This window comes from Zootoca vivipara, chromosome 2 (assembly GCF_963506605.1).
Source record: "Zootoca vivipara chromosome 2, rZooViv1.1, whole genome shotgun sequence".
NCBI classification, from domain to species: Eukaryota; Metazoa; Chordata; class Lepidosauria; order Squamata; family Lacertidae; genus Zootoca; species Zootoca vivipara.
In genome coordinates this window covers 50,784,976-50,812,405 of record NC_083277.1, presented here as the reverse complement: position 1 = coordinate 50,812,405, position 27,430 = coordinate 50,784,976, and the positions used below count along the sequence as shown (strand labels likewise).

At 43.2% G+C, this 27,430-nt stretch overlaps 1 protein-coding gene across 7 annotated transcripts in view; it reads left to right on the top strand.

Moving 5' to 3' along the window:
* NISCH (nischarin) overlaps positions 1-25,874 on the top strand; it is a 39,554-nt gene extending 13,680 nt beyond the window's left edge. Inside the window, exons 7-21 of one of the 7 annotated variants that reach the window (XM_035106124.2) lie at positions 416-511; positions 911-1,063; positions 1,445-1,513; positions 1,856-2,041; positions 2,828-2,956; positions 3,462-3,575; positions 5,307-5,415; positions 15,054-15,172; positions 17,130-17,185; positions 17,681-18,994; positions 19,991-20,165; positions 21,053-21,206; positions 22,006-22,134; positions 22,634-22,795; positions 24,323-25,874. In XM_035106124.2, the coding sequence (XP_034962015.2) occupies positions 416-511; positions 911-1,063; positions 1,445-1,513; positions 1,856-2,041; positions 2,828-2,956; positions 3,462-3,575; positions 5,307-5,415; positions 15,054-15,172; positions 17,130-17,185; positions 17,681-18,994; positions 19,991-20,165; positions 21,053-21,206; positions 22,006-22,134; positions 22,634-22,795; positions 24,323-24,951 (3,594 nt within the window). In that variant the 3' untranslated portion in view covers positions 24,952-25,874. The other 6 variants (XM_035106127.2, XM_035106128.2, XR_009557108.1 and 3 more) reach the window with 6 other exon arrangements.
* The last annotated feature ends 1,556 nt before the right edge of the window (positions 25,875-27,430 follow it).

Here is a 27,430-nt window from a genome sequence, read left to right as displayed (position 1 = left end):
AGTAGAACTTTTGATCACCTGCACTTAGAGGAGAAAGTTGCCCCTATCTGCTTAGACTATGATGTGGCACAGTCAATTGGGATCAGTTTCAGTCCGGAGATGTTTTCATCACAGACCCAGATATTTACACAAACATCTGGACTATATTAACTTCTTTTCAGTGCTTTATCTGCTTAGGTTGATGTTTGCTGTTGAATATTGGATTTTGTAGTATTGGGTTATAATTATGTGGAGTAATGTGTTTTTTATTGTTTATATGTTGTGGTGCTGATTTTATCCCAGCATGATAGATTGATACTGGGTGTGCTAGAGGTAAAGGAGTAGTTGTAGTAGTAGAGTAATAAAAAATGGAATTTTGCTTTTCTCTGATGATCTTCATTTTGCTTTATATTCCCTTTTTAATAAAAACTAACAGATAAATCACTGTGGCGCCAAGGTTATTAAAGGGCTGACCTCCTCAAAGCACACTTTGGCTACACTGAGTGTTCAGTTCTCAGCAACATCAATGATGGTAAGACTGAAACATTAACCATTTGCAATTATATCATGTGGCGGTTGTTTACAGTTTTTGACTGTTCACAAAGTAACAAAGTTATATTCAGAATTTGAATGTAGGAATGTAAGCATATTTTTGTGAGATGTCTTGTTGAGATAGTTTTGCAGCTCAGTCCTAAGCATTTATACTTGTAATCCCACCAATATCAGTGTGACTTATTAAAGTGCATACATTACTTTGGGTAAAATATCTTATAACTCAGGCTTTTAAAATGTAGGCTTAATCTATCTCTGCACATAATAATTCTTGAGGGGAAATGGTTTACAAGGCTAAAACTTCTTTGGGGGAGGGGAGGGGAAAAAGTAGAAATAAAAAGAATTTCATTCAGCTCAGCGTTCTCTGTGTTTCGAACAGGAGATCCTAGTTCCTGAGGCCTATGAATTTGACCAGTGGGAGCCAGAGGGTGCACCTTCCAGTTGTCCCGTGACCGCAGTTATTCCAACATGGAGAACTTTAACAACCTTAGATATGAGTCACAACAGCATAGCTCGAATTGATGAATCTGTGGTAAGACCATATTTTTAAAAATGTATTTAGACAAATTTTAAAAGGAAGTGAGTGGTGCATATTGTGAAATGATCAGGGATGCCCAAAAGCCTTCTTCATTTCATAGTATGCTATAAAATGATCGAGGCTTCTGAACACCTTTGCCAAAGATCATGCTTAGTTGTATTTTTCCCGTTGAACTGCAGAGAGCTATGCTATATTGCAAATTGCTTTTGAAATTTCCCTTACTTTCAAAAGAGGTTTGCCTTGTTGCTTTTGGGCTCTGCTTGAGAAATTAAACTCCTAAATTCCTTTGGGGTACATGGCACTAATCATGTTGTTGTTCTCATTCCAAACAGTGTTCAGTATCCACACTAAAAGGTTACTCTTCCTTTGTTTTAGAAACTTATGCCGAAGATAGAATTTCTTGATTTAAGCCACAACGATGTACCACTAGTGGAAAACTTACAGGTTAGCTTTGACATCTTTGATAATATTATACTATGCATTTTTGTTTAGCTCCTTAAATTTTGGCTTATGATTTGATATTGAACCTGCTTGATTACCTTTCTCTTGGTAAGTCTGTCTTCAGTGCAGTTGTGGAAGTGAGCTTTGCAATACTTTAGCACTTAAGAGATTTACAGTGAAATTGTATGCATGTCTGCTCAGAAATAAGGTCCATTAAGTTGATTGTATAGAATTACCGCTTTAATTGCTGTGTATAAATAGCAACTTTATAAAGCCTTGGGGTGTCAATTTATGGCACAAATGCTATTAAATTAACATATAATCTGCTTATGTTTTCTGTTGTAGCATCTCTACAACCTCATTCATCTGGATCTATCCTACAATAAACTTGCAACGTTAGAAGGTATTCATACCAAAATTGGGAATATCAAAACACTGAACTTAGCAGGGAATCATCTGGAAAGACTTAATGGCCTCAACAAACTATATTCTTTAGTCAACCTGGATCTTGGCAACAACAAAGTGGACCAGGTATTATGGAGCACAATCATATACATGTTTACTCAGAAGTCTTACTGAGTGAAAAAAGTAGTGTTAAGCAATATGCGCAACTATTTTGGGGGTCTACAAATTAGCATGATCTCATACTGCAAATCATGCAATCTGATTCCTGTTCATCTCCATGGAATCCTGAGCATCTTTATTTCCCCTTTTTAAATAAGACAGCAAAGTTCTAACCTTATTGTGTGGCTTCCGTCTACTAAAAAGCTCAGCTTATATCTCTCTGCAATGGCAATTTCTCCACTCATTTGTGGACTACATGATGTCAAACAGACAAGCCATTGCTTGTTTCTGTATCTTTCAAACATTTGTATTATGTAATAAAATAGGTAAGTAAAATTTATGGGAGGGAATGTTACTATCCCCAATGGAACTATTTTTTTGGGATTTTGAATAAAACTACACAAATTAGCTTTTGTATATATGTTTAATTTTAATGTTAATTCAGTTGTACTTTATTTATTTCTTTATTATTGTATTTTATTGAAATGTATGTCCTTTTTAAAAAAGCTCATTTTGTCTGGCTGGAATCTTCAGTCCTATTTCCACCCATTCTTCCAGTCTCCCTAGCCCCTCATAATCATAAATCTGCACTCTTTTGGTGCAGAACCAGCAAATGTCTTCTAAATATTATTGTCACAGAATAGGATTCTTAATAAACTGTTTTAGAGATACATTCTGCAGCCTCTCACTATAAAGAGAGCAATCAGAAAATAATATATGGAAGAATTTATTTTATATTCCTGTGCTTTTCAGATTGATGAAATAAAGAATATAGGAGGTCTTCCATGCTTGGAAAAGATTGTCTTATCCAACAATCCTTTGAGTATTATTCCCGATTACAGGACCAAAGTGCTAGCTCAGTTTGGGGACAGAGCCTCGGAGGTAAATGTTCTCATACTTAACATTTGATGGCATTTTGCTTTTGTATAATATACAGTGTGAAAACAGCAAGTTTTTTGAGAAGCAGTGTGACATGTGAATTGTTCTTGATAAAACTAGTAGGGCCCACAGCATATGAAAACGTAGTGATAGAGCCCAAGTTTTTCATGAAGAAGTTACTAAATTCAGTCCCCAGTATCTCCAATTAACTATACTATCAAGTAGCAGGGGTAGGAGAGACCTGTAGCTGAGACTTTAAAAAGGTGCTACCACTCAGGATTGACAGTACTGGGCTAGTTATTCCAGTGTTTAAAATCTGCTTTGCCAATTTTAACTAGTTCATACGATAAAGCAGCAATCTTAAGTTGAGATGTCTGTCTATATGTCCTTGAGTTCTAAAAGCTTTGTTTTAACTTTTGCATTGATTTAATATTGTCTGGGTAAGCTAATGGAATTCAAATGGTTTTTCTGTAGCATATTTATTATGGTTGGTCCCTTGGTTTTTCAGGTCTGTTTGGATTATACTGTGACCACTGAAAAAGAACTTGACACTGTGGAAGTGTTGAAGGCTATTCAAAAAGCAAAAGATGCAAAATGCAGAATGAACAACTCTGATAAAAAGGTGAGATATGGATGGATAATGAAACCTGTCCAATAGGATGCTTGTAAACTTTATTTAGGAAGAAGGCAAGTTGATGTATCAAATTATGTGGTGGCCTGTTTGAAGACATTTCTTTGTGTACTATACTGAAATTTCCATTTAGGCAATATCTTCTCCCTCATTTCGCTGGCATTCCTTGGTAGTGTTTGGACATAATGCAAAATCATGGTTCAATGTTATGAGAATGAGTCCCTGAAGGCATGCGTGTTTCCTGCCCCACTGGCACAGCTATGAGGAGATGGGAAACTTTCGTAGAATGTGATCAGCATGCAATATTGCAATTTCTAGCACAACTAGATTATAGTGGGGCTGCCCAGAATCTGATCCAGAATATGCACTGGTGCAGAACGCTACAGCAAGTTTGCTGCATGCTATTTCTAGAAGGATAAATCATAGAACATCAGTTCTGCCGCTTGTATGCTATCATGTTGCTTACATTAGTGTATAAAGCTTTGATTGGCTTGGAAGCAACATACATGAAGGAGTGCCCCTATGATCTATACAGATGAAGGTGTTTAGGAAATGAAATACAACTAAATAATAATAAAAATATTGAGCAATGGGTATTAGACATATTTCAATGGGATGTAAATCTCTAGAGGTCTGCATGTAAAGTACACAGGTTTTTTAGTTATCTGCTTAGTGGTAAATATTATTTTAAACTCTAAGAAGTATTGATCCTCCATGTGCAGCAGGCTGTGGTCTTGGTTGTATTATAAAACCCACATCAAACTACTCTCTACTGGAAAAAAATTGTGATATTGCAAGGTCGTCATTGTCATTCTCTTCCCCCCCCCCCCCCGCCTCCTGATTTTCCATTTCCCTCCACACAGCCATAACTGGTCTGCTTGTTATGACTGGGCTGTTGCTTATTAATATACAGTAACCATAAAACAACAATATAGAATATACAAAATGAATCTGCAGGTACAACTATAAAATCATACAGAACTTCACAGCTGCAACATGTTAGAATTCCTATGGATTGTACTGTTAGCACATCTGGATACGTTTTTTTGTTCCTCAAGGTTGTCCAAATGTTTTGTGTTTTTTGGGGAGTTGTGAAACTGCACATGCTTAGAGTATTGGTTGCTTATTTTTTGCATATTTGTATCTTGCTTTTCCTCCCAGGAGCTCATGATTGTGTACATTCCCCTCCCAACCCTTTCTATCTTTGCAATAGCCCTGCAAGGTAGTATAGGCTAAGTTTATATATGTACACACATAAGCAACAGATATTTTCAGTAGGTGGCATGCAGGGGGCCCAATCCACATCAAGTGTTCCATAAACAGGAAATCTTGTGGGCATCCCTGAATTTCACTAGGTCTGCTTTGAGTATGAGTAACGTTGGATATTGCCCATAGGAAGAAACAGTTACTGATGGGTTTCTTCTCACTCTTGGGTTTTACTTTTGAGTTTCTTGGGAAAACATTCCTAACATTTTCTTTCTGGTACTAACGTGAATTAGTCCATTGAAAGGTGGATAATTTACTTGCGTTCATACACTTGACTTTTAAAATTTATCTTAAGTGCTCTTAATGCAGTATTGCCAACATCCAGTATTATGGCGAAGAAGCTGTGTTTTAATTTATCACAGCCCTACTGCTTGCTAACAAATCTGTCTTTGTTTTCATTCAAGATAGGGATGCTTTGTGGCCTTTGTTCCCAGCCCTTCATTTTTTCTTTCTCAGATCCCTGAAGATTCCAAGCTTTCTGCTGCCAGTTCAAAATCAAACTGTTCTTCTCTTTCTGTACATCCTCCCTCCCCTTCTCTGCCTCGTCCTGTCAGCTCCAGTCAAGGTAATCATGTATGTATCATGCTGCATGGCCAGGCCTTTTGGTTCTGTCTTTCTAGGCTGCATTCATATACATGAATTTCTTTACAGGGAAATGGGATTTGGCAACATCAGTGGAAGCACAAAGGCAAATGATCAAATACTTCTGTATCCATGGATGGAGGCAGTATTGCTTCTGAATACCAGTTACTGGAAGCCACAGGGAGAAGAGTGCTCTTGTGCTCAAATCATGCTTGCTAGTTTCTCACAGACTTCTGGGTGGTCACTGTGAGAACAGAATGCTGGAGTAGATAGGCCAGGGATGTCCAACACATCAATCGCAATCTACTGGTCGATCCCTGTGAGACTTTGTGGTCGATCGCAGGTCCCCTTCCGGCCCCGGCCCCTCTCCCTGCGCTGGCCTCTATTGTTGCAGAAGGGAAGCCTGAGTTTTGAAACGGAGGCTTTTATGTTGTCAGCATTTGGAAGGTTAGTGGCTGCCTCTGTTCCTTCCCCCAATAGTGTGCTTTTCCCCTCCCTAAAAAAAGAAAAAAGCTCAACAACTTTGAGCTGAACCCCTAAAAAACGGGTAGATCACCGCCAGATTTTAAATTTGAAAGTAGATCGCAGTGTCTCTGGAGTTGGGCATCCCTGAGATAGGCCATTCACCTGATCCACCAGGCTCTTTTGTGTGTTCTCATCAGCCCATAACTCTCTACTGGTGGTGAAAAGGATGCAGGTGGCACTGTGGTCTAAACCACTCTTGGGCTTGCTGATCGGAAGGTCAGCAGTTCGAATCCCTGTGACGGGCTGAGCTCCCCTTTCTCTGTCCCAGCTCCTGGCAACCTAGAAGGTTGAAAGCATGCCAGTGCAAGTAGATAAATAGGTACCGTTGCAGCAGGAAAGTAAACAGTGTTTCCGTGCGCTCTTGTTTCCGTCACAGTATCCCGTTGTGCCAGAAGTGGTTTGATCATGCCACAGGTCATACAGACAAACGCCAGGTCCCTCGGCCTGAAAAGCGAGATGAGCACCACAACCCCATAGTCACCTTTGACTGGACTTAAACGTCCAGGCGTCCTTTACATTTACCTTACCTTTACCTTACTGGTGCTGATAATACTACATGAGCAGTAAATGAGGCATATACTTCAATTTATATAGGTTATTGCAAGCAAATAAAATTCAAAGTAGAAAACATTTTACCACATTTCTTCAAACACTAAGAAGATTGTGGTAGGAATTTGGAAACATCCAAATGTTGTATGCGCAAGTCCTTGCAATATCTTTCCTTGTTTTCTATCCTCTATCAGTGCAAGACATTTCCTCCCAAAGTATGTGTGCTTGGTTTTTTTTAATGTTGCTAGTTTTCACAGGTTCTTTTTCAAATATCAATGTAGCCAAAATTCAAAGTCATGGACATATATATATGGAATAGGTGACCTGCCTCAGCTCTGCATGCAGGAGGTCCCTGGCATCTCTAGGTGGAGCTGGGAGAGACATCTTCATGAAAACCGGAGGCCCACTGCCTTCCACTGTTGACAGTACTGAGCTTGATATCTGACTCAGTATAAGGTAGCTGCATATGTTCATGTGAAACAGGTGTTGGAGAAAACTGCTGCCTGAGATCCTGGAGAACCACTATGAGATTAGACAGTAAATGCGACTCTTCATTTATGTGGGAGTTACGTTCCGAGGCTCCCAGTATGTTTCTGAGCACAATTCAAAGTGTTGGTGCTGACCTTTAAAGCCCTAAACGGCCTCGGCCCAGTATAACTGAAGGAGCGTCTCCACCCCCAACGTTCAACCCAGACACCGAGATATAGCTCTGAGGGCCTTCTGGCAGTTCCCTCACTGCGAGAAGCGAAGTTACAGGGAACCAGGCAGAGGGCCTTCTCGGTAGTGGCGCCCGCCCTGTGGAACGCCCTCCCATCAGATGTCAAGGAAATAAACAGCTAGACTTAGAAGACATCTGAAGGCAGCCCAGTTTAGGGAAGTTTTTAATGTTTGATGTTTTATCACTTTATTATTATTATTATTATTATTATTATTATTCTGTTGGAAGCCGCCCAGAGTGGCTGGGGAAACCCAGCCAGATGGGCGGGGTATAAATTTATTATTATTATTATTATTAGCGAAATCACGTATATTTGAAGCACCATTTTAAAAGCCTGCGAACACCCTGTTCCGCCCACGCCCCATTCCACCCCTTTTCTGATGTTTTTGGGTCACTTCCAGGTTCTGCACGTGTCACACACATATCGAATGCGCCTAAATCAGTCTCTGCTGGTACTGAGCTAGATAGACAATAGTTTTACGTAGGCAGTATCGGTGCATGAAAACAACTGTATAGACAATCATAGATTTTCCATAGAAGGGTAAAAAGTGAAGGAAATAAATTAAAACGATGAACAACTGGTACTTGTTCAAAAATAAAATATTCTAATAACCTTATCTAACTTGGTAAAACCTGGACAGACATGCATGTTTGTAACAGTCTTCCGGGTTGAAACTTCCAAGGATGGACATGTGTTCTGCCATTTTATTTTCTGAAACAACTGCTGATGTTTTTGTGACACCATCTGTTTCCATAAAGTATTAATCATATCAAGTGTTACAGGAAAACTGCCTTTTTGCAGGAAATCCAAGATTTAAATATTTTTTTTACAGGAAACAGAAAAGCACAAATATTTCTTCAGCTTCCTTAGCTACTATCAGAATTCAGTAGATTGTTTTTCTTCATAATGAACAGGTAGACTGTAGGGGTCTTCTGTTGAAGAAATTATCAACGTGTGATGTTACACATTCAAAATGGTTTTTTTGGTTGCAAATTAATTGGAAATACAAAAGAAATTCTGAAACTAAATTACATGACACTTCTAGACTGCCATCCTAACCCATTTACTAGAGAAGCAGTTCAGCGGGACTTGCTTCTGAGTAAATGTGCTTAGGATAATTCTGTTAAGACAGGAGTAAGCTACCACATCCCACTAAAATAATTTGTCCTCACTTCTGAGCAAACACAGTCAGAATTGGGCTGTTAGCCTTACTTCATACCATAACCAAGGACCGTTTCACATGAATGTATGGCTAGGATTACTATAAAAACATTGACAGCTAAAAATATTTCCATTTGTCTTTGATTTTAACAATTATTGTTCTCTTGAGTGCTTGGGGTTATATATAGAAGATAGTTGCAAAGAAATATATATAATACCAAGTCCATTTAACTTTGTTCAGTACATGAATTCCTCCCCTGAGCGCACTCGCCACTCACAGCCCTCCTGGGAGTCCAGCCAGCCAGTCATGGGACAGTTGGGGGGAGGGGCAGTGATGGAAAATTCCAAACATGGGCTCACATGTGCAATAGGGAAAAGGATGAATGCAGTGGACAAATGGATGCCTCCCTAATTTTGATCTGAATGACATAAAATTATTTAAATGACTTCAAATCTGAAACAATCTGAACTGCAGTCCAAGCCTTTCACACATTTCAGCAGCCCAATTATTTCAGTGGAAGACTGCAGCTCCATTGAGATCATTTGCTTCTGTCAAGCATAAATGCAGCAGCCTGGGTGGGGAGTAATAAGAGTCCAAGCTTCTGATGAACCTGCGTATTCAGTAATTATTGTTAAATTATCAGTATGTCAAATAGGTATTGTCACAGTGGCCGGAGCGGACTACTTCAGAGTAACGACGCTACACAGCTCTGCATTTTATTCTTTTATTGGTGCTGCGTATTTACAGTGCTAAAGTCATTGCTATTTACACGGAGTGATGTGATCAGTCGGTTTCAGAACCTCCTAATGGCTTTTGGCGCGTCTTTCTCCAACACAAAAGCTTTGGCAGACCCATCCTCTTTCCCCTCCTCTTTCTGCGTAGTTCTGGCGTTGGGGGGATGGGTCTCCCTCCCTTATTCGCCCCTTCCTGTCCCGCCTGGGACCCTGGCTCCTCTACCTTGCCTGAGCCTCGGACCCGACTTCCTGCTTCCCTACTGGAATCGGAACTCTCTCTGCTTTCCCCTGTGCTCGGTGATTGGCTTGAACTCAGGAGGGGAGGGACTTCGCGATATCCCCTGTCCCTCACATCCACCCCCCTCCCAAGCTCTCCTTCACCCCTCCCCAGGTCCCCCCCAGGTGTCGGTGACGACTGGAAGCCTAAGAACTCAGTGCTTTCCGAGCCCGTTGGTGTGAACACCTCCCCCCAGTCCTGCAAGCCCCCCCCTTCCGCCTGGGAGGATGGGAATCCCAAAAAGTCCGTGGCGTCAGAGCTGGTGGGGGTAAAAATGTTCTGCCAATCTGCTCCTTCCTCTGACTGGGTGGATCTCGGTGACACCCATACCTCATCCTCTGGTTCCTCAAACTCCGCTTCCCAGCGCCATGGTGAACTGCTCTCCCGTGCTTCCTCCCCCTCCCCCTCCCTTTCCATGTGCCAGGGCTTGGGTCTATGGGGAAAGAGGGCGTGAAATTCTTCTACCAGGAATTCCTCCTGTATCTGAGTGGCTGGGACCCATTCATTCTGGGACGGTGGAGCATCCTCCCATGCCATGAGGTACTCCAGTCCCCCCACCCCCCACCTTGAATCCAGGATGGCCGTGGCCTCATTGAGTTGCTCCCTGCCTTCCCTCTCCCCCCCTCCCTCAGGGGTTTGTTCGCTGTCTCGGAGCCTGCTGCTTTCCCTGTACGGCGACAGCAGCGATCTATGAAACACAGGGTGCACCCTCATGTCCTCTGGCAGTGCCAGCCTGTATGCCACCGGGTTGACCTGTTGCGTGACCGTGAAGGGGCCCAACCTTCTGGGCGCCAGCTTTTTGCATCGCCCTCTGATGGGAAGGCCCTCCGAGGACAACCACACTTTGTCCCCCACCCTAATGACCTCCCCCGGTCGCCTGTGGCGATCTGCCCCCTTCTTGTACGCTTCCTTGGCTCTCTCCAAGTGTTCTTTGAGCTGCTGGTGCACCGTCTCCAGTTCCTCTGCCCAATCCTCAGCCTGTGGGCCCTCCTCCTCCTCCTCCTCCTCCCTCTCTGGGAAAGATCTGAGGTCACGCCCGTAATTGGCCTTAAAGGGCGACACCCCTGTGGAGACGTGCACCGCATTGTTGTAGGCAAATTCTGCCAGTGGCAGGCGATCCACCCAGTCCGTTTGCCGCTGGCTGACGTAGCATCTCAGGTACTGCTGCAGAATGGCGTTGACCCTCTCCGCCTGTCCATTGGTCTGCGGGTGTCTAGCCGTCGACAAGCTGACCTCCACCTGCAGGAGGTTCATGAGCCGCCGCCAGAACCTGGAAACAAATTGGCGGCCACGATCCGAAATAACCCTTAAAGGTAATCCATGCAGTCTGAATACGTGATCCACAAACAGTTTGGCTGTCTCTTCTGCAGAGACCGCCCTGGCACACGGTATAAAGTGGCACATTTTGGACATGAGGTCCACCACCACCAACACTGCGGTCTTGCCCCTGGATGAGGGCAGGTCTGTGATGAAGTCCATGGACACTACTTCCCACGGCCTGTGCGGTGTGGCTAAGGGCTCCAGCAAACCTGCTGGTGGCACTCTGACCACCTTTGCCCGCTGGCAGGTGTCACAGCCCCTTACATAATCCCTCACATCCTCCCGCACCCCTGGCCACCAGAAGTGTCTCATGACTAGGTGAGTGGTTTTATCCCTCCCAAAATGACCCGCCGTTGGGTTGTCGTGCATCTGCTTGAGGACCGTACGTCTGAGCTGGGTGGTGGGCAGGTACAGTGCACCCTTGTAGAAAAGCAGCCCCCTGCGTTCTGCAAAGTCTTTTGCCTGCTCCCCCCCCCCCTTCTCAGTTCTCTGAAGATGCGGTTGGCAAATTCATCCGCTGCCGTCAGTGCTGTGAGTTCTGCCTCGCTTACCACTGCTGCTCCGCAGGACCAAGCTGACGGGGGGAAGATGTGCCTGGGTGCCGGTGGCGCCTCCTCCTCCATGTACTCTGGCTTGCGGGAGAGGGCATCCGCCCTGACATTCTGCTCTCCCGGGATGTAGTGTATGGAGAAGTTGAAGTTCGAGAAGAACTCTGCCCACCGTATCTGCCGCTGGTTGAGCACCCTGGCAGTTCTCCAGAACTCCAGGTTCTTGTGGTCTGTGCACACCTGGATGGGGTGCTTGGCGCCCACCAGGAAGTGTCTCCAGTGCTGGAACGCAGCGTGGATCGCAAGAAGTTCCCGATCAAACACCGTGTAGTTTCGCTCTGGCTGGGTCAACTTCCTGGAGAAGAAGGCACAGGGTCTCCACTCTCTGTTGGCGTCCAGTTGCAACAAAATGGCGCCCACAGCTTTATCAGAAGCATCTGTCTCCACGCGTAGGGGCGCGTCCTGAACCACGTGGAACAGGTTCTGGTCTGAGGCGAACACCCTCTTGAGGCTTTCAAACGCTGCTTGCGCCTCTGGTGTCCACCTGAACTTCTGCTTGCCTCTCAGGCAGTCAGTGATGGGAGCCGTAACGCGAGAGAAGTTCTTGATGAACTTCCTGTAGAAGTTGGCGAAGCCTAGCAGGCGTTGGGCATCTTTGCGCGTCCTGGGGCTGTGCCAGTCCAGGATGGCCTGCACCTTGTCCTTGTCCATCGCCAGCCCCTTGTCTGACAGCTTGTAGCCTAGGAAGTCCACCTCCTTGGTGTGAAACTTGCACTTCTCCAGCTTCACATACAGGTGGTTCTCCTTCAGGCGCTGCAACACCTCCCTGACATCCTTCACATGCTGCACTGGGTCATCGGAGTAGATAAGGATGTCATCCAGGAAGACCAAGCATTTCCTGAAAAGGAGGGACCCCAGGACGTGGTGCATGAAGGCCTGGAAGCATGCTGAGCCCCCTTGCAACCCGAAGGGCATCACGAGATATTCAAAGGAGCCCAGAGGCGTGAACATCGTGGTTTTCCATTCATCGCCTTCCCGGATCCTGATCAAGTTGTACGCCCCCCTCAGGTCTAGCTTGGTGAAAATCTTGCCCCTGCGTGCCGCTGTCAGGAGATCATCCACTCTGGGCATGGGGAAAGCCACTGGCTCTGTCACTGAATTCAGTCGTCTAAAATCCACCACAAGACGGCGCTGTTGCGTGTCTTTCTTGTCCACCCAGAAGACCGGGCTGCCCCCTGCTGCCTTGCTTTCTCTGATGAACCCCCGCTTGAGGTTCTTGTCGATGAAAGCGCGCAGATCCTCCAGTTCCTGGTCTGACATGGCGTACAGCTTGGCTGGGGGTATAGTTGCCCCTGGCACCAGGTTGATCTGGCAGTCAAAAGGCCTGTGTGGGGGTAGGTGGTCGGACTCCGCTTCGCTGAAGACCTCCTGCAGGTCCCAGTACGGCTTGGGTATCGCCTCACCCCCTTTGACGTGCATGGTGGCCACCGTGGCTATCGGAGGCCCCTCCCCTGGTTGGTGCTGCATGCAATGTTCCAGGCAAAAGTCCGATCCAAAAGTGATGCATCTCTGGTGCCAACTGATGGAGGGGTCGTGGCGCGCCAGCCAGCTCATGCCCAAGACGATGGGGGGGTCTGAGATGGTGGTGACGTTGAATGCCAGTGTCTCTGAGTGCCTCCCCACCGTCATTCTCATGGGGGGGGTTTGATGAGTGATGGCCCCTCCCAGCAGCTCTCTGCCGTCAATGGTTGCCACGTGCAGAGGAAAATCCAGCTGCAGAAGCTGGATCTGGTGCTCTTCTGCAAAGTTTCTCGAGAAGAAGTTCGCTGAGGCACCACTGTCAATTAGGGCGAGGACCGTCAGGGGATAGCCATTTGGGAGCGTGAGCGTCACTTCTAGAACCACTCCTGCTCTGGGAGGGGTGGGCTGGCTCTGCTCCTCTCTGTGCGGGTGGGTGGGCTGGGGCTGTTGTCTGCTGACTGTGCCTGGCTGCTGCCCCTTGTCTCCTGCAGCCAGGCTTTCCCGTTTCCCTGCTGTGGTGCTGCGTCAGTGGGGGAGGGCACAACCGTTCCCGCCTTTCCTTGCCACTCCCTGCGATGTGGGCAGTCTCTGACGAGATGCTGGGGGGAGTTGCAGAGAAAGCAATTCCCGCCCCTTCCCTCCTTGCGTCTTGGCGCCGCTGGGGTTTGAAAAGCCCGCGCGCGCGCGCTATCAATCTGCATGGGTTCCTGGTCCTGACTGGCCCCAGGCGTGGCTTGAAAGGGTTGTTGGGGGAGTGGCTTCTCCTGCGACCGTGGGAACCAAGCCCGCTTTGCGCGCGTTGCTTGCTTGTCGCTCCACCGGGATTCCTGTCTCACCCCCACCGCCAGAGCCGCTTTGCTCAGCTGATCCATATTACTGGGCTTTGGACCTCTTGAGAGCTCATCCTTCACCTCCTCATGCAACCCCAAGTAGAACGCCGCTTGCATTGGGGGTGACTCGAGTTCCCACCCCAATCTGTGCACCAGCATGGTGAATTTCGCCCAATACGCGCGAACTGTCATATTTCCTTGGCGTAAATTATGAAGTTCCTCCTTAGTCTGGTCCATATGACTATCGGACGAATACATCGTTTTCAAACCTTCTAGAAATAGTTTGACATTCTTCATGCAAGGATTCTTTGTTGCGATTAACGGTCTTAGCCACTCCCTGGCTGCCCCGGTAAGGTGCTCCACAATAAACGCTACCCTGTGCTCATCATCAGGGAACTCAGCGTGGTGCAGCTCAAGAGCATACACAATCTCAGTCTCAAAGCCCTGATATTCCCTCGGGTCTCCATTGAACTTGCTTACTAGGGTCCCGGCTCTCCTTCCTGGCAGCACTTGGACTTGGGGTGCCCCTCCCGCCTTGTTTTTCTCTGCATCCAGCTTGTTTTGGAGGTCTACCGCCACCGCCCTTAATTCCTGCTCTCTTTCCTGTAGCGCTCTCACCTGTTCCGCAAGTTGTAGCCGGTCGTCCTGGACCTTCCTAGTCTCTTCTTTAGCTGCCTTCAATTCCCCCTGCGCCTGCAGCGACAGCTGCTGCAGTTCTTGCTGGGCTTGCTCCGCGATCTGCCGCCATTTCTCCGCCTCTGACACGCTCATCCCGGCAACTCCAAAGTAGCCCAAAAAGGATTAGGAGGTTGCTGTCACAGTGGCCGGAGCGGACTACTTCAGAGTAACGACGCTACACAGCTCTGCATTTTATTCTTTTATTGGTGCTGCGTATTTACAGTGCTAAAGTCATTGCTATTTACACGGAGTGATGTGATCAGTCGGTTTCAGAACCTCCTAATGGCTTTTGGCGCGTCTTTCTCCAACACAAAAGCTTTGGCAGACCCATCCTCTTTCCCCTCCTCTTTCTGCGTAGTTCTGGCGTTGGGGGGATGGGTCTCCCTCCCTTATTCGCCCCTTCCTGTCCCGCCTGGGACCCTGGCTCCTCTACCTTGCCTGAGCCTCGGACCCGACTTCCTGCTTCCCTACTGGAATCGGAACTCTCTCTGCTTTCCCCTGTGCTCGGTGATTGGCTTGAACTCAGGAGGGGAGGGACTTCGCGATATCCCCTGTCCCTCACAGGTATGTTAGTTGATGGGTGTGCATTTCTCTAAGTAACCTCAAGCATAGGTTGACATTGTATACATGTATGCTTGAAATACAATGCATTTTCTTTCTCAGAGCATGTGAGAGTTAATACTATTTAGTATATTTCAAATCACATTTGCTTGTTTTTACATCAGTGGTGTTCAAGAACTTTTTTTTATCTGTTCTAGAAATAACTTTTAGAAAAACAATCCTAGCCAGCAGTTTCTCATCAAGTAGTTCGACTCCTACAAGCCATACAGTTACTCAAAGATGCTCTGAAACACCAGGCCTGAGAAGCAGAAATCAGGTAATGGCTCATTTTCTGAGACAGTGTTTGCAGTATCATAAACCAGCTAAGTCTGTAGCCCACTCAAACCTGGATGCCAGGTCTGAGAAAAGTGGAATAAGATTTCTGCAAGATGGCTGACTGCAAACGTATTTCAAATAGCTGTCCATATGTTAGATAATATTTCTGCTTTAGTGAATTTGTAGGTATGTGTGTGTGTGTGTAAAAGAGAGAGAGAGAGGCAGGCAGGTGGGCAGACAGAAAAGAGACAGATGCAAAAAATCACATGAGAAAACTATACCGTGGCTATTTTAAAAAAGCAAACAATTTTTCTTTTCCTGAGATTTGCTTGTAAACTCCTGATACAAGGAAATCGGCTGTATTCACGCATGACAAGAAATTCAGCAGGCATTCCCCAAGGGTGGGGAACTATATCTGCTTGGTGGGCCAGATCCTATCTTTGTTCAACTTCCCTCATAGGCAAAGTTCAATAGGTAGCCAATGCACCCAAGTTGTCAGTATCCTGGCATCACAATAACTGCAGGTTCCTAGGTGGATGATCAGCTAATTATCAGGACTTGCAAAGAGCTACCTGTTGACTTGCCATGTTGCACCAAAGAACAACAAAGCCTATACATGCCATTCTGCTTTAAAGGGGGAAAGCACTATTCAGAGCAATCACTAGCTACTTCAGATAGCCAAGTGATGCTTATTAAAGTCATTTTAAAGTTAAATGGGTTATCTAGGGTTGCCATATTTCAAGAAGTGAAAATCCAGACACAAACAAATTGACATTTTAAAAAAAAACGCCAAAGAACTTGACACATTCCCTTGGGGGGGGCACATACACACACCCAAAATATTGAAATCCCAGTAATGTTCGGGATAATCCGAACGTATGGCAACCATATGCCTGTTGTCTTTGTCCATGGAGTTTTCTTGGCAGGGATACTGGAGTGGCTTGCCAGTTCCTTCTCCAGGTGGATCACGTTTAGTCAAAACTCTCCACTATGACCTGTCCATCTTGGGTGGCCCTGCATGGCATAGCTCATAGCTTCTCTGAGTTATTCAAGCCCCTTCGCCACGACAAGGCATTGATCCATGCTTTTGAATTATGGTGCTGGAGGAGACTCTTGAGAGTCCCATGGACTGCAAGAAGATCAAACCTCTCCATTCTTAAGGAAATCAGCCCTGAGTGCTCACTGGAAGGACAGATCGTGAAGCTGAGGCTCCAATACTTTGGCCACCTCATAAGAAGAGAAGAATCCTTGGAAAAGACCCTGATGTTGGGAAAGATTGAGGGCACTAGGAGAAGGGGACGACAGAGGACAAGATGGTTGGACAGTGTTCTTGAAGCTACGGACATGAGTTTGACCAAACTGCGGGAGGCAGTGCAAGACAGGAGTGCCTGGCGTGCTATGGTCCATGGGGTCACGAAGAGTCGGACACGACTAAACGACTAAACAACAACATGGCAACCATATTATAGTCCACAGTTAGCTACTTATTGAGCCATATTAATCTTTCAAACTATTCTTAAGGTTGTTATGTGACTAGACCCACATTTTACTAGAATATCGTGTCTCTTGTATGTTTGTTTCTTCACTTTAATATTTTTCCTGCTCTTAAAGCAATCAATGATTCAGGCTTACAATCTTAAAAACACAAAAAGAAAAGTGATTGGAAGGGAGAAGCAAAGAGACCCTACTTCTTAGTTACAAAGTTCTTGTAAGTGTTCTTTCCAGCAAGCACTGGCAAAGCAAGCTCCCTGCAGCTGCAATGTATGGGGACCGTCTGATCTCTCTCTTGTCAATTACTCTCTACTTGGGAGTCAGTAGGAACAGCCTCCCAGCGGCCCTTAGTCCCCTGGGCGATGGCAAACGGAAGAATGTACAGCCCTTCAGTTGTGCAGTACCAGGGAAAAACTTGACAGATGCATCAGTGTGACTTACTTATTCTGATTCCCTTCTCTTTCAAGGTACCTGCTTCTCAGTTGGATTCCTGCAACAAATATGAAAATGCCCATCACATGTGGTGAGAGTGATGTTTCATTTTGATTTCCACTTCTACCTGTTGAACATTTACATGCATTCAAAACGTGTAGCTGCTAGAGATCATTGTAAAGAGAGGAGAAATAAAGTTGTGGAGACTTAAGGGGGTTCATCTGCTTGGGAGTTCCCTGTACTTCCTGTTTAAAGCAGAAGTGGGAAACAGGAAGTGTAGGAAGCAGCTCTACAAAATGCAGATGGGGCAAATTGAGATCAGGATGCACTCTGTACACACTTGAAATGGTTTGTAAGGATCAATGGAATGAATGCATACCTATGGTTATGTTCAGCAACCGTCTACTTTTATCTCAAATGCCATTGCCTCATTACACATAATAATAATAATAATAATAATAATAATAATAATAAATAATGCATATACTGTGTTTTAAATATTTTAGTAATGAAGAGAGTGAGACTTGGAAATAGGATGATTATTTTTGAACTTGGATTAATATAGTTTTCTATTTTTTTAATAAAGCTTGGGCCATTCAAAAGAAGAACCTGATGCCTTGCCCGACTCTCTTAATGCTGTCATCCTGCCTTTCACCTGTATGTCGTACGCTGCCACAAATCAGGATTTTGTGCAACATCTCTCTGCTTTGATAGCTGATGCTGTGGAAAGTGCACCCTCTTTCTCAGTGGAAACTCAAAATACAGGGAACCTTTTGAGTGATTCCAGAGTTGCAGATACCGAAGATGGCTATTTTGAAATGGGGCTTCATGAAGGGGACAATGTATTTGAGTTCATCCCTACATCAGATATTGTGCAAATAGCTTCTGACAGCACAAAAACAGAGCCGGATGACATAGTCAAGGTTCTCTGGAGCTTTTGTATTCAGGTTCATAAAGGACTCAAGCAGTTTGCTTCCTGTTTGGTTTTGACCAATAGTGTGGTAGCTGTATTTGAAATCCCTCAAGATCCCAAAGGAAACTGCCAGAATATTCTTTCTGCCTTGAAATTAGCACTGTGCTTTCCATATTCTGACCTTACAGAATTTGGCTTTTTAATACCAGAAATATGTTTGACACTCAAGGTGAATAATGGCGATACCTGCTTGTTTGTTGTTTCGGACTCTCAGAATCTGCAAGATTTCTATTCCTGTTTACATATGTCTTGCTCTCAGAGCTGTATGCCTGCTTTAACAAGTTCTGTATTGTACTGTGGCAAAGCAAGTTTGCAAGAATTTGTCTACCAGCTTATGGGATTTTATCACATTTCATCTGAAAACACAGAGATAAAGGGTTGTTTCCCTGCCTACCTTTTCTGCCGTAATAAAGCTGATGCTCAGAAAGTCTTGTGTCAGCTAGAATCTGCCAGTGATAGCAAAACTTCCTCTAAACACGTTGGTTGTTCTGCACTTTATTCAAGATTTCATAAATCTGCCGAAGAGGGCCACTACATGTTCCATCCTTGTTGGATATTTCTAACACCCCAACACCTACACATAGTTCAAGTTGACTTTAATGTACTGCCAGGTAAACACATAGACTCTGAGAACGCAAGGAGCATATTCAAGCTGAGCAGGATTCCACTAGCTTCTGTTCTCTTGCACCCTGCCAGCCATTCTATTCAGCAAGAGGGTTCGTTTTCAGATGGCCATGTGCTTGAATTGCTCGTTGGCTACAGATTTGTCACAGCTGTATTTGTCCTACCTCATGAAAAATTCCGTTTTCTAAGAATCTACGGTCTTCTGAGGACACTTTTACAAGACATCAAAACCATAATTATTTTCAAAGCAGAATCTGTAAGAAACCCTCTCTGGGACTCCAAGAGACCTGGCCAAACTGCAAGGTGAGGATAACTGTTTTGGATGTCACTTGTCGCAGCGTGGCTATAATTCTAGCCGTCTCCAGAAATTTAGCCATATACGTGTGTTTAAAATTGCAGCATGGGAGGATGGGAACAAACCTGTAGGCCCCAGGTTTCTGGCATATTTTTGTTTTTCAGCTGCATCCCCTTCTACATGGCAGGGTCTGGACTTCTGCTGCTCTTTCTACTCGTGCAGGTTCTTCTGTATGATTTGGACTCCTAGAAGATGAAGGTTCTAAATCACACAGGGAGCCTAATCTGATGTGGCAGACTCCCCAGTTCAGAACTTAATCCTCAAATGCGCAGAGGGCTGCAGAGCTGATTGACAGAAATGTGATGGAGGGGACAGGGCCAACAAGTTGGTCACCTTCCTCCCTGTTGTATGATTGTAATCGCATGTGCTGAAAAAGAGCTAGTGAGATCTTCTTGTTGGTGAAGAAGGCTTGTAGTGAACTGAGCAACGAGTATTCTATGAATTGCCAGTTTGATAACCTCTGCCTCTTGTGGTTTACAAAATGCTGCACAGAGGAGGTGTACATCTGGGGAAGAGTTCCAGTAAGTAAAACAGTTGGTAAAACTGCACAATTAATGTACCGTATGTTCAGTCGTACAAAAGTGCAGAAGGCAAAGGGATGGGTTTAAGGGTAAGCTTGTGATTTGCTTAGTCTTTAGCAACTGCATCATACTGTTGGCTCATGTTCAGCTGTGGTCAGCTAAGACACCTAGGACCCTTTAACATATCCTTTTCAGCTTGGATTAAGGATCATGATCCTGAGATCTTGATAGGAAGTATTTTAAGCAGAGGCTGGACAATCATCTTTCAGTGATTCTATAGTTGCATCCTGCACTAAGCAGGAGATTGGACTAGTTGACCACCAAGGTTCATTTCAAATCTGAGTCTGTAAGTTTGAATGAAATTGTGTTTCATTCATTTGGGTTTGCCTCTGACAGTGTATATTCATCTCTCTTTGTTCCCAGCTTTTGCAAGCCACATTTGCCATTCTCATCTCTGTATCCATCTGAATTTCTGATGCAGAAAATTACTGAAGAGAACCAAATACCTGTGCACCTTCCGGTCTCTTCATCTCTTCAGTATGTGGCTGGGTTAAAGGGGAAATCCATTATGGAATTTTTCCACAGCAGCATTGCTGAGGTATTGTACAATACACAGGGAAGGGACATTCCTGATGGTAGAGGTTCCAGATGTCTAGCCATGTTAGTCTGCTGCAAAAAAGCTAAATTGTCCTCGGGCACCTTAAAAACTAACTGGTTTATTGTGGCATGAATTTTCATGTTCAAGATATGTTTTGTCTTACATAATAGTTTTTTCTGGGGAGGGAGAAAAGGATAATAGAAATTGTGCTGATGCTTTCAGATTTTACTATCATTAGTATTGTAAGGTCATACGACAATAGATTGGGTTTTTTATTGCTCTAAAATCAGATAGACCAGACAACAGCAAGGACAAGAAATTTATCATATTTACAAGTTGCATTTTAAAGAACTAACTCCCACAACTCTCAACAGTTGTAAATATTCTATTATTATTATTGATTTGACCATTTGGGTTTACTCATCGCAGCAGCATCAAAATTGTTACTCCGCTTCCACCAATAGTGAGAGCTAAACTTTGGTACAGTATATGTATATGGGCACCTCAGTTACTTTAAAAGTCTGAAAATGGGAACACTCTTGGGTCCAGTGGTAAAAACTCTGGATGTTAAAGAATATTTCATAATACTGATGGGTGCAAACCAAAACCACAAACAATAGGAAAATGTGGATCCACAGGAATTCTTGCTCCACATGTTTCATCAGTCCTCAGTTTTTTATATCAATAGGGGAGATTTCCAGTGGCAAGCAGGCATTCCAACTCTACGATTCTATGATTCTATGAATTTCTTCCCGAACTGAAGCTATACTCTCCAGCAATTGAATTAAGTAAAGTGGGTTAGAAAGGACTTTCATTTTATAACTATTGAAGAAGAAACTGCATTCAGACACTTAAAATAGTTGATTATTGCATTGTCAATATTTTAGGTGGAAAACGAAGAACTGAGGCATCTCATGTGGTCATCTGTTCTGTTTTATAAAGCTCCTGATATGGAAGCAACAGCTTGTGTTCTACTCTCAACTAAAGCTATTTACTTCTTGTTAGACGATTCCGTGACTCATTCTAACGAACACCACTTCGGTAAGGCAGAATATATAATCCCTGGCTTCTAATAATGTTTTCACGGAGAAGTGATTTTAGATTGGAGCAACTTCCATATTCTTGACCTTCATTGTATGAACCATTTTGACTAATGAATTAGAATGGGTGGTATCCTTTGGAAGGATCCCCACTCCCCCAAAGTAAGCTCTGTGTGTGCCATGATTTTCCAGGAGTGCAAAATAAATGGCATTGGGGTTAGAAGATATGAAAAGGAAATTCATTACCTTTTTTCAGTGTTAAATAATTATTTAAGGCCACTCTTGGAACAGAACTGTATGCCATGAGGCAAGGAGGTTTGAGAACACTGTGTTTTTCTTGTAACGCTAATGCAGGGGGGGATAAGGAGGCATTTGCAAAAGAGAACTGGCAGGTGGAAATACAGTTCTTAAGTTTGCTGAGCTGTGAATTCTCCCCACAACCCTTCCCACAAGACTGTATTCAGCTATCTCACCACCAGCAGCAGCTAGCTGCAAGGGCAAAATATAATTGGGGAGTGGTCTGCAGAGGAGAGCAGGGAGTGCATGAATGGTTGCTGCTTGTTTATTTTCCTTTACAAATGCTATTACTCCTATTACCTCAGCAAACATGGGTAGGGAACCCATTTTTGCTAGGGCAATATGAAGTTCCACCTTTAGTTAGGGGGTTATTTCTATTTTCTGTAATAAATAAGTTACACTGACTAGTGAACCTTCTCTTCTGAGATCTTAAAATGACCCTTAAAACTTCTTCGCATAAAATTACCAAATTTCTTAAATACTATCCATACTCAATTTAATAGATTTTTGGAACAATGGACAATTGGACTATGAATTCAGTTCTTTCCATCTCTCTTACTGCTTGGTCCTAAAATTAAATGATCTCCACTCAGTGAACATTGGACTTTTTGATCAGTATTTTCGACTCGCTGGTAAGTAAATTTATTTTCCGTTTCCCTTTCTCTTTCTTCCTTCTGTCCCCCTCCCACCATTAAACTTAGCTCATTTATCCTAACCATTTGGTCTTACATACTCAGTTAATGAAATTTATCTATAGCGTGCCTGGCATTAGTTTAGCATTGGCACAGCTAAAGTTCTGCACATTTTCAAACACTGGCGTATTTTACTGAAAATGTCTAGTTTTAGTAGAGAGATCTTTCCGGTAAAAGTGTGATTTTCAAAGAATTGTTGCAGTATTGCCTGTACAGTGGGGCAGTGCTCATCAGAGGTTTGGTATTGAGTGTTTAGGAAGGAAACAGACAGGGTATAAATAATAAATTAATAACAACAACAACAACAACCACCACCACCTAAAATTTGGCCCAGTGGACATATATCCTCTGTTACACGGGAAGGAAGGAAGAAACCTACACAAAATGTTGTAAAATTGTAATAGGACTTGAAGCACATTTGATTCTGTCTTGTTTTCAGGGCGTTCAGCTGAACATATATTAACTTGTCTAACCAGAGACAGTTATAGCACTCATGCCTTTATTCAGCACCTTATGGCAGTGCTCTCACTACTGGCAAGGACACCATCCCCAGAGCCAGTGGACAAAGACTTCTACTCTGAATTTGGAAAGAAAAATACAGGTAAAATTGTTTGGAAACATTTTACTTAATAGGACCTATAAATAGATTTCGCCATACTGTCATAGCTGCCAAGTTTTCCCTTTTCTCGCGAGGAAGCCTATTCAGCATAAGGGAAAATCCCTTTAAAAAAGGGATAACTTGGCAGCTATGCATACTGTTCTAGAGTATGCAATATACATTAAATGTGTTAAGATCCTTCCTTTTATGGAAAATGCAATGTGTGTAGCACATTATTGGCCAATAATGGAACTTGTAATTTGAGACCGAGGAGGAGACAACTCTTTATCGGTAAATTTCATAGGGAAATAAATTGTGATTTTTAGGGAAATAATTTGTGATTGGGTAGAGTCTGGAGCAGGCATCCCCAAACTGTGGCCCTCCAGATGTTTTGGCCTACAACTCCCATGATCCCTAGCTAAGAGGACCAGTGGTCAGGGATGATGGGAATTGTAGTCCGAAACATCTGGAGGGCCGAAGTTTGGGGATGCCTGGTCTGGAGGTTTAGAGAAGGGAAGATGGAAAAGCAGATGGAAATGAATAGCCTTAATTGTCTGAGTTTTCTTTTTGCTGATCTAAACACTGTACCATTTAGATTTTCCTCTTTCTCTGTCCCTCCCTTGCAAAGAGCCCAACTTATTATAGACACAAAATTAACAGGATGGAAGGATTCCAGCCTTCTGACACAGTACTTTTCTATCCCCACCTGCTGGCTGAAGTAGTACAATCCCATGACTCCCACACCATGTGATTTCTTTGCATGTGTAGAGAGGGTATGAAGAGTGTTTCTGGGAATGCTAAACTAGTATAGAACTTAACTGAAAAGCACAAAAAATACTGGGGTAGAGGGGACCATATGGGATTATGCTGATAGCTGCATTTTAGCACTCTTCCCCACTCCCTCCTGAGTAAATTCCAAGAATGAAAGAGGAAGTTGAAAAGTTAGGCCAACAAAAAAGTTGACCATCAGCAGTTAACTTCTTTCAGAAAGCATTCTATACAATTTATTGATACTTGGCATGAGCCGGTGTAGTGCTTAGTTTGTCTGACTAGGCCTGGGGAAATTGTAATTCAGATCCCCACTCAGCCATGAAGCTCACACTGGATGACCTTGGACCAGTTGCTACCTTTCAGTATGATTTTACAGACTTGCTGTGAGGATACAGTGAGCAAGGGAATAACCATGTATACTACCCTAAGCATCTTGGAGAAAGGGGCAGGGACTAAACTGCAATCTTAAAAGTGATGTGATTTAGTAGGTTCAAAGTGCTTCCCATACATTATTTCAATGAACCTTAGTACGGGCCTGCTTGATGTGGTTATCATCACATTACATGTGGGGGACTGAGGCTGAGAGGGAATATATTTGACAAAGTATCCACTTATCACTCCAAGTTTCAGTTTGAAAGCCTGCTGTTAATATTGCAGATAAAAACATGCTGTGTGAATTTTAGCCTAACTTTTTAGTTGCTTCCTTGGTAGAATTATTTTAATAAGTGCAGACTATAAATTGTGTATTTCTCCTTACAGGGAAAATGGAGAATTATGAACTGATTCATTCTAGTAGAGTGAAGTTCATATATCCCAATGAAGAAGAAATTGGGGACCTTGCCTTTCTAGTAGCAGAGAAGATGAACTGTGTGATTAACTTTCAGTCTCTGAATATACTTCTCTATGTGCTAGCATTTCAAGTGAATGCTACAGAAGGGACTGCTAAATCCAACAGCTCACTTCAACCTAAAACGCTGATCTTAACCAGCTCGGATATGTTTCTTTTCAATGAGGATTACATCAGTTATCCACTTCCTGAATTTGCTAAGGAACCGCCAAAGAAAGACAAGTATCAACTTGCAGATGGAAGAAGGATTCGTGATTTAGACAGAGTGCTCATGGGATATCAGACATATCCGCAGGCGCTCACGTTTGTTTTTGATGACATTCAGAATCAAGATCTCATGCAGAATCTGACCCTTGATCACTTTGGCAATGTTCTCAGTTTTCCTAAAGGGCAGGTCACCCAGGAAGGCAGCAGCAGTCGAGAGGTCCTGTGGTGTGTCTTCATCCCAAGTCCAGAAAGCCGCGAGAAACTAATATCTCTCCTTGCTAGGCAGTGGGAGATCTTATGTGGTCGAGAGCTACCTTTGGAGCTCACTGGGTAGTTTCATCTTTTCCAAATATTTTAGTTACTGCAGAGCTGAGAGAGATCAGGCCGAAGACTATGACTTAAAGCACAGCTTTGATTGAATTAAGCAGGGATTGGCACTCTCTTCACAGCAACATATTACATTGAAGTTTCTTGTGTGTTGCTGTTATAGTTCCTTGTGCAGTGAAGAGGTTTTAATAGTACAACCAATCTGCTAAAACATTAAAACTGGAATTTTCTAAACTATATTTTTATGTAACAGTACACATTCAGATTCCTTATTAAGCATCCCAGGCAACTGTATGGAACAAAAGGAGTCAATACTTGGCATACTTTCATTAGGACTGTTATGTTTCCACTGTGGTTTTTGTACATATAAATCAGTCTTGCTATTCTATACAAGCTATGTAAATAATGGTAACTAAAAATGCTTGAGCTATGTCAACGTGCAATGTTCTTTGTTCAAGATGTATTTTATTGCCTATGCTGCTAACAATTATTTAATAATCCTTATAATTTTTACATTTCATTCTTTTATGATGTGTCAAATTTAATTTTGTTTGCTAATCATGAACATGATGGAAGAATTCACCTATAACTGAAAGTTACTGTTACATCTGATGGACACTTTTAAACAGTTGTGAAAAGTTATCAATTTCAGTTCACTAATGCAGACAAAGGTTGGCCAGGGTTGACAATAATTGCCCTGTTGCCAACAAATCAAAGGATACTTGTAGTTCAGAGCACTGTGTTTTTCTGTTGCCAAGTTTCTCAATACAAATAAACCAAAATTTGTGTTTCTGACTTTGATAAGAGACCATTATAGCAAATAATCCAAGTCATGGGCAGTTCCTTCCAGGGGAAGCTTTCATAAAAGGGACTGAGCCTATATGATTATTTTGTCTATCTGGCATACACAATAAAAACCTATTGCAAAATACTTGGACTTCACAAATTTGCATTCTTTCAAGAATGATTCCTTTGCGATCCACTTTTCTCTTGCGTAATCTGGCAGATGTATTAATTATGCCAAACATTATTAGAAGCATATTTCATAATGGGAAATAAAAGAAGGGAAATGTTCCCTTGAGTGAAATGATAGTTTTGTATAGTTGAAATGGGCAACATTAGGGACAACTAACTTCTTAAGTGTTCATTAAACTCTCTTTTATTTTGTGTGGAGAGGAATGTAGAACTTTTCTTGAAATAATGCTTACAAAAAGAATGGTTGATACCATTCTTGCACAACGGCCATTCCCTGACATCATTCTTAGGATAGCGCAACAGCTAAATACAAGTGTCTTGCAATTTTGAAAGGTGCAACACATGGCACAACTGCTGTTATGATTATACTTTGATAATTAAGCTTGCACACTATCTCCCATAATATATTTAAGGAGAATTTGGGAGTGGGGGAACTCTTCCACTCTAGATAGCAGGAAACTGGCCAATTGTTTCTAGTACACTTGAATTCTAGGGGATGAAGTATTTCTAGCCCAGATGCATGTTATCATAGAATTCCTTGTTTTATACACCATAATCACAAATCTGATGTATCTGAAACACAAAAGCTCATACCGATGACAAACTTAGTTGGTCTCTTAAGGTGCTACTGGAAGAATTTTTTTTATTTTGTTTCAACTACGGCAGAGCAACACGGCTACCTACCTGTAACCACAAATCTCCAGACGAGGTTAGCAGCTCTTTGGCCCACAGGGAACAGAAGGATATCCATGACAATTCAACATCTTTAGTTCCACATGTGCAGCCTTTGGGTGGCCCTGAATGAGTTTACTGGAACTCGGGAACAATGGAGTACAGGGTATCAGTGAATGTTGTCCATGTTAAGCCAAGCCACTTGCAAGTACTGTATAGTGTTAGTACTTTCAGTGCTTTTCAACTACTTGAAAGGATCACATTTCCCTACATCATTTGGTAATAGGTTAAAAGAATGGAGAGCTGGACTTCTCTCTCAAGCACAAATCATACCCTTTTAGAGGCTTGCTGTCCTAGATGAGTTCTGACACTACTGACTCAAGAGCTCAAAGTCACATGTAGTCATTCACACAATAACCTTCCTCACAAGGTTTTGTTTTTCGCTAATGAAGCTGAGCTATAATTTAGTTGGTTTACCCTTAATTATATCCTTTTCTCTCCCTGCCTCAGATAACTTATACAATCAGACTATTATGAACTGAATAGAAACGTTTCCTCAAATTTAAAATATGGGATTTTAAACATCTTTCTCAGCTGACCTTAGGAATTTGTAGACCTCAGAAAACCCACACAGGGTAATGTACATTTTATGGTATAGCTTAAGTCTTGGCAGTCTTTAATTTTTGTCAATACTACATAAACATGAGGTTTCAATTGTAGGAAACTGCTAAAGCTAATTGGAGATTGCAAATGCTTCACAAAATAATGGTTTTCTAGTCCAGTGCTTTCTCCAAGTACTTTAAAAATGAAAGTGCTTTTATGTTTTCTGGTATGAAGGA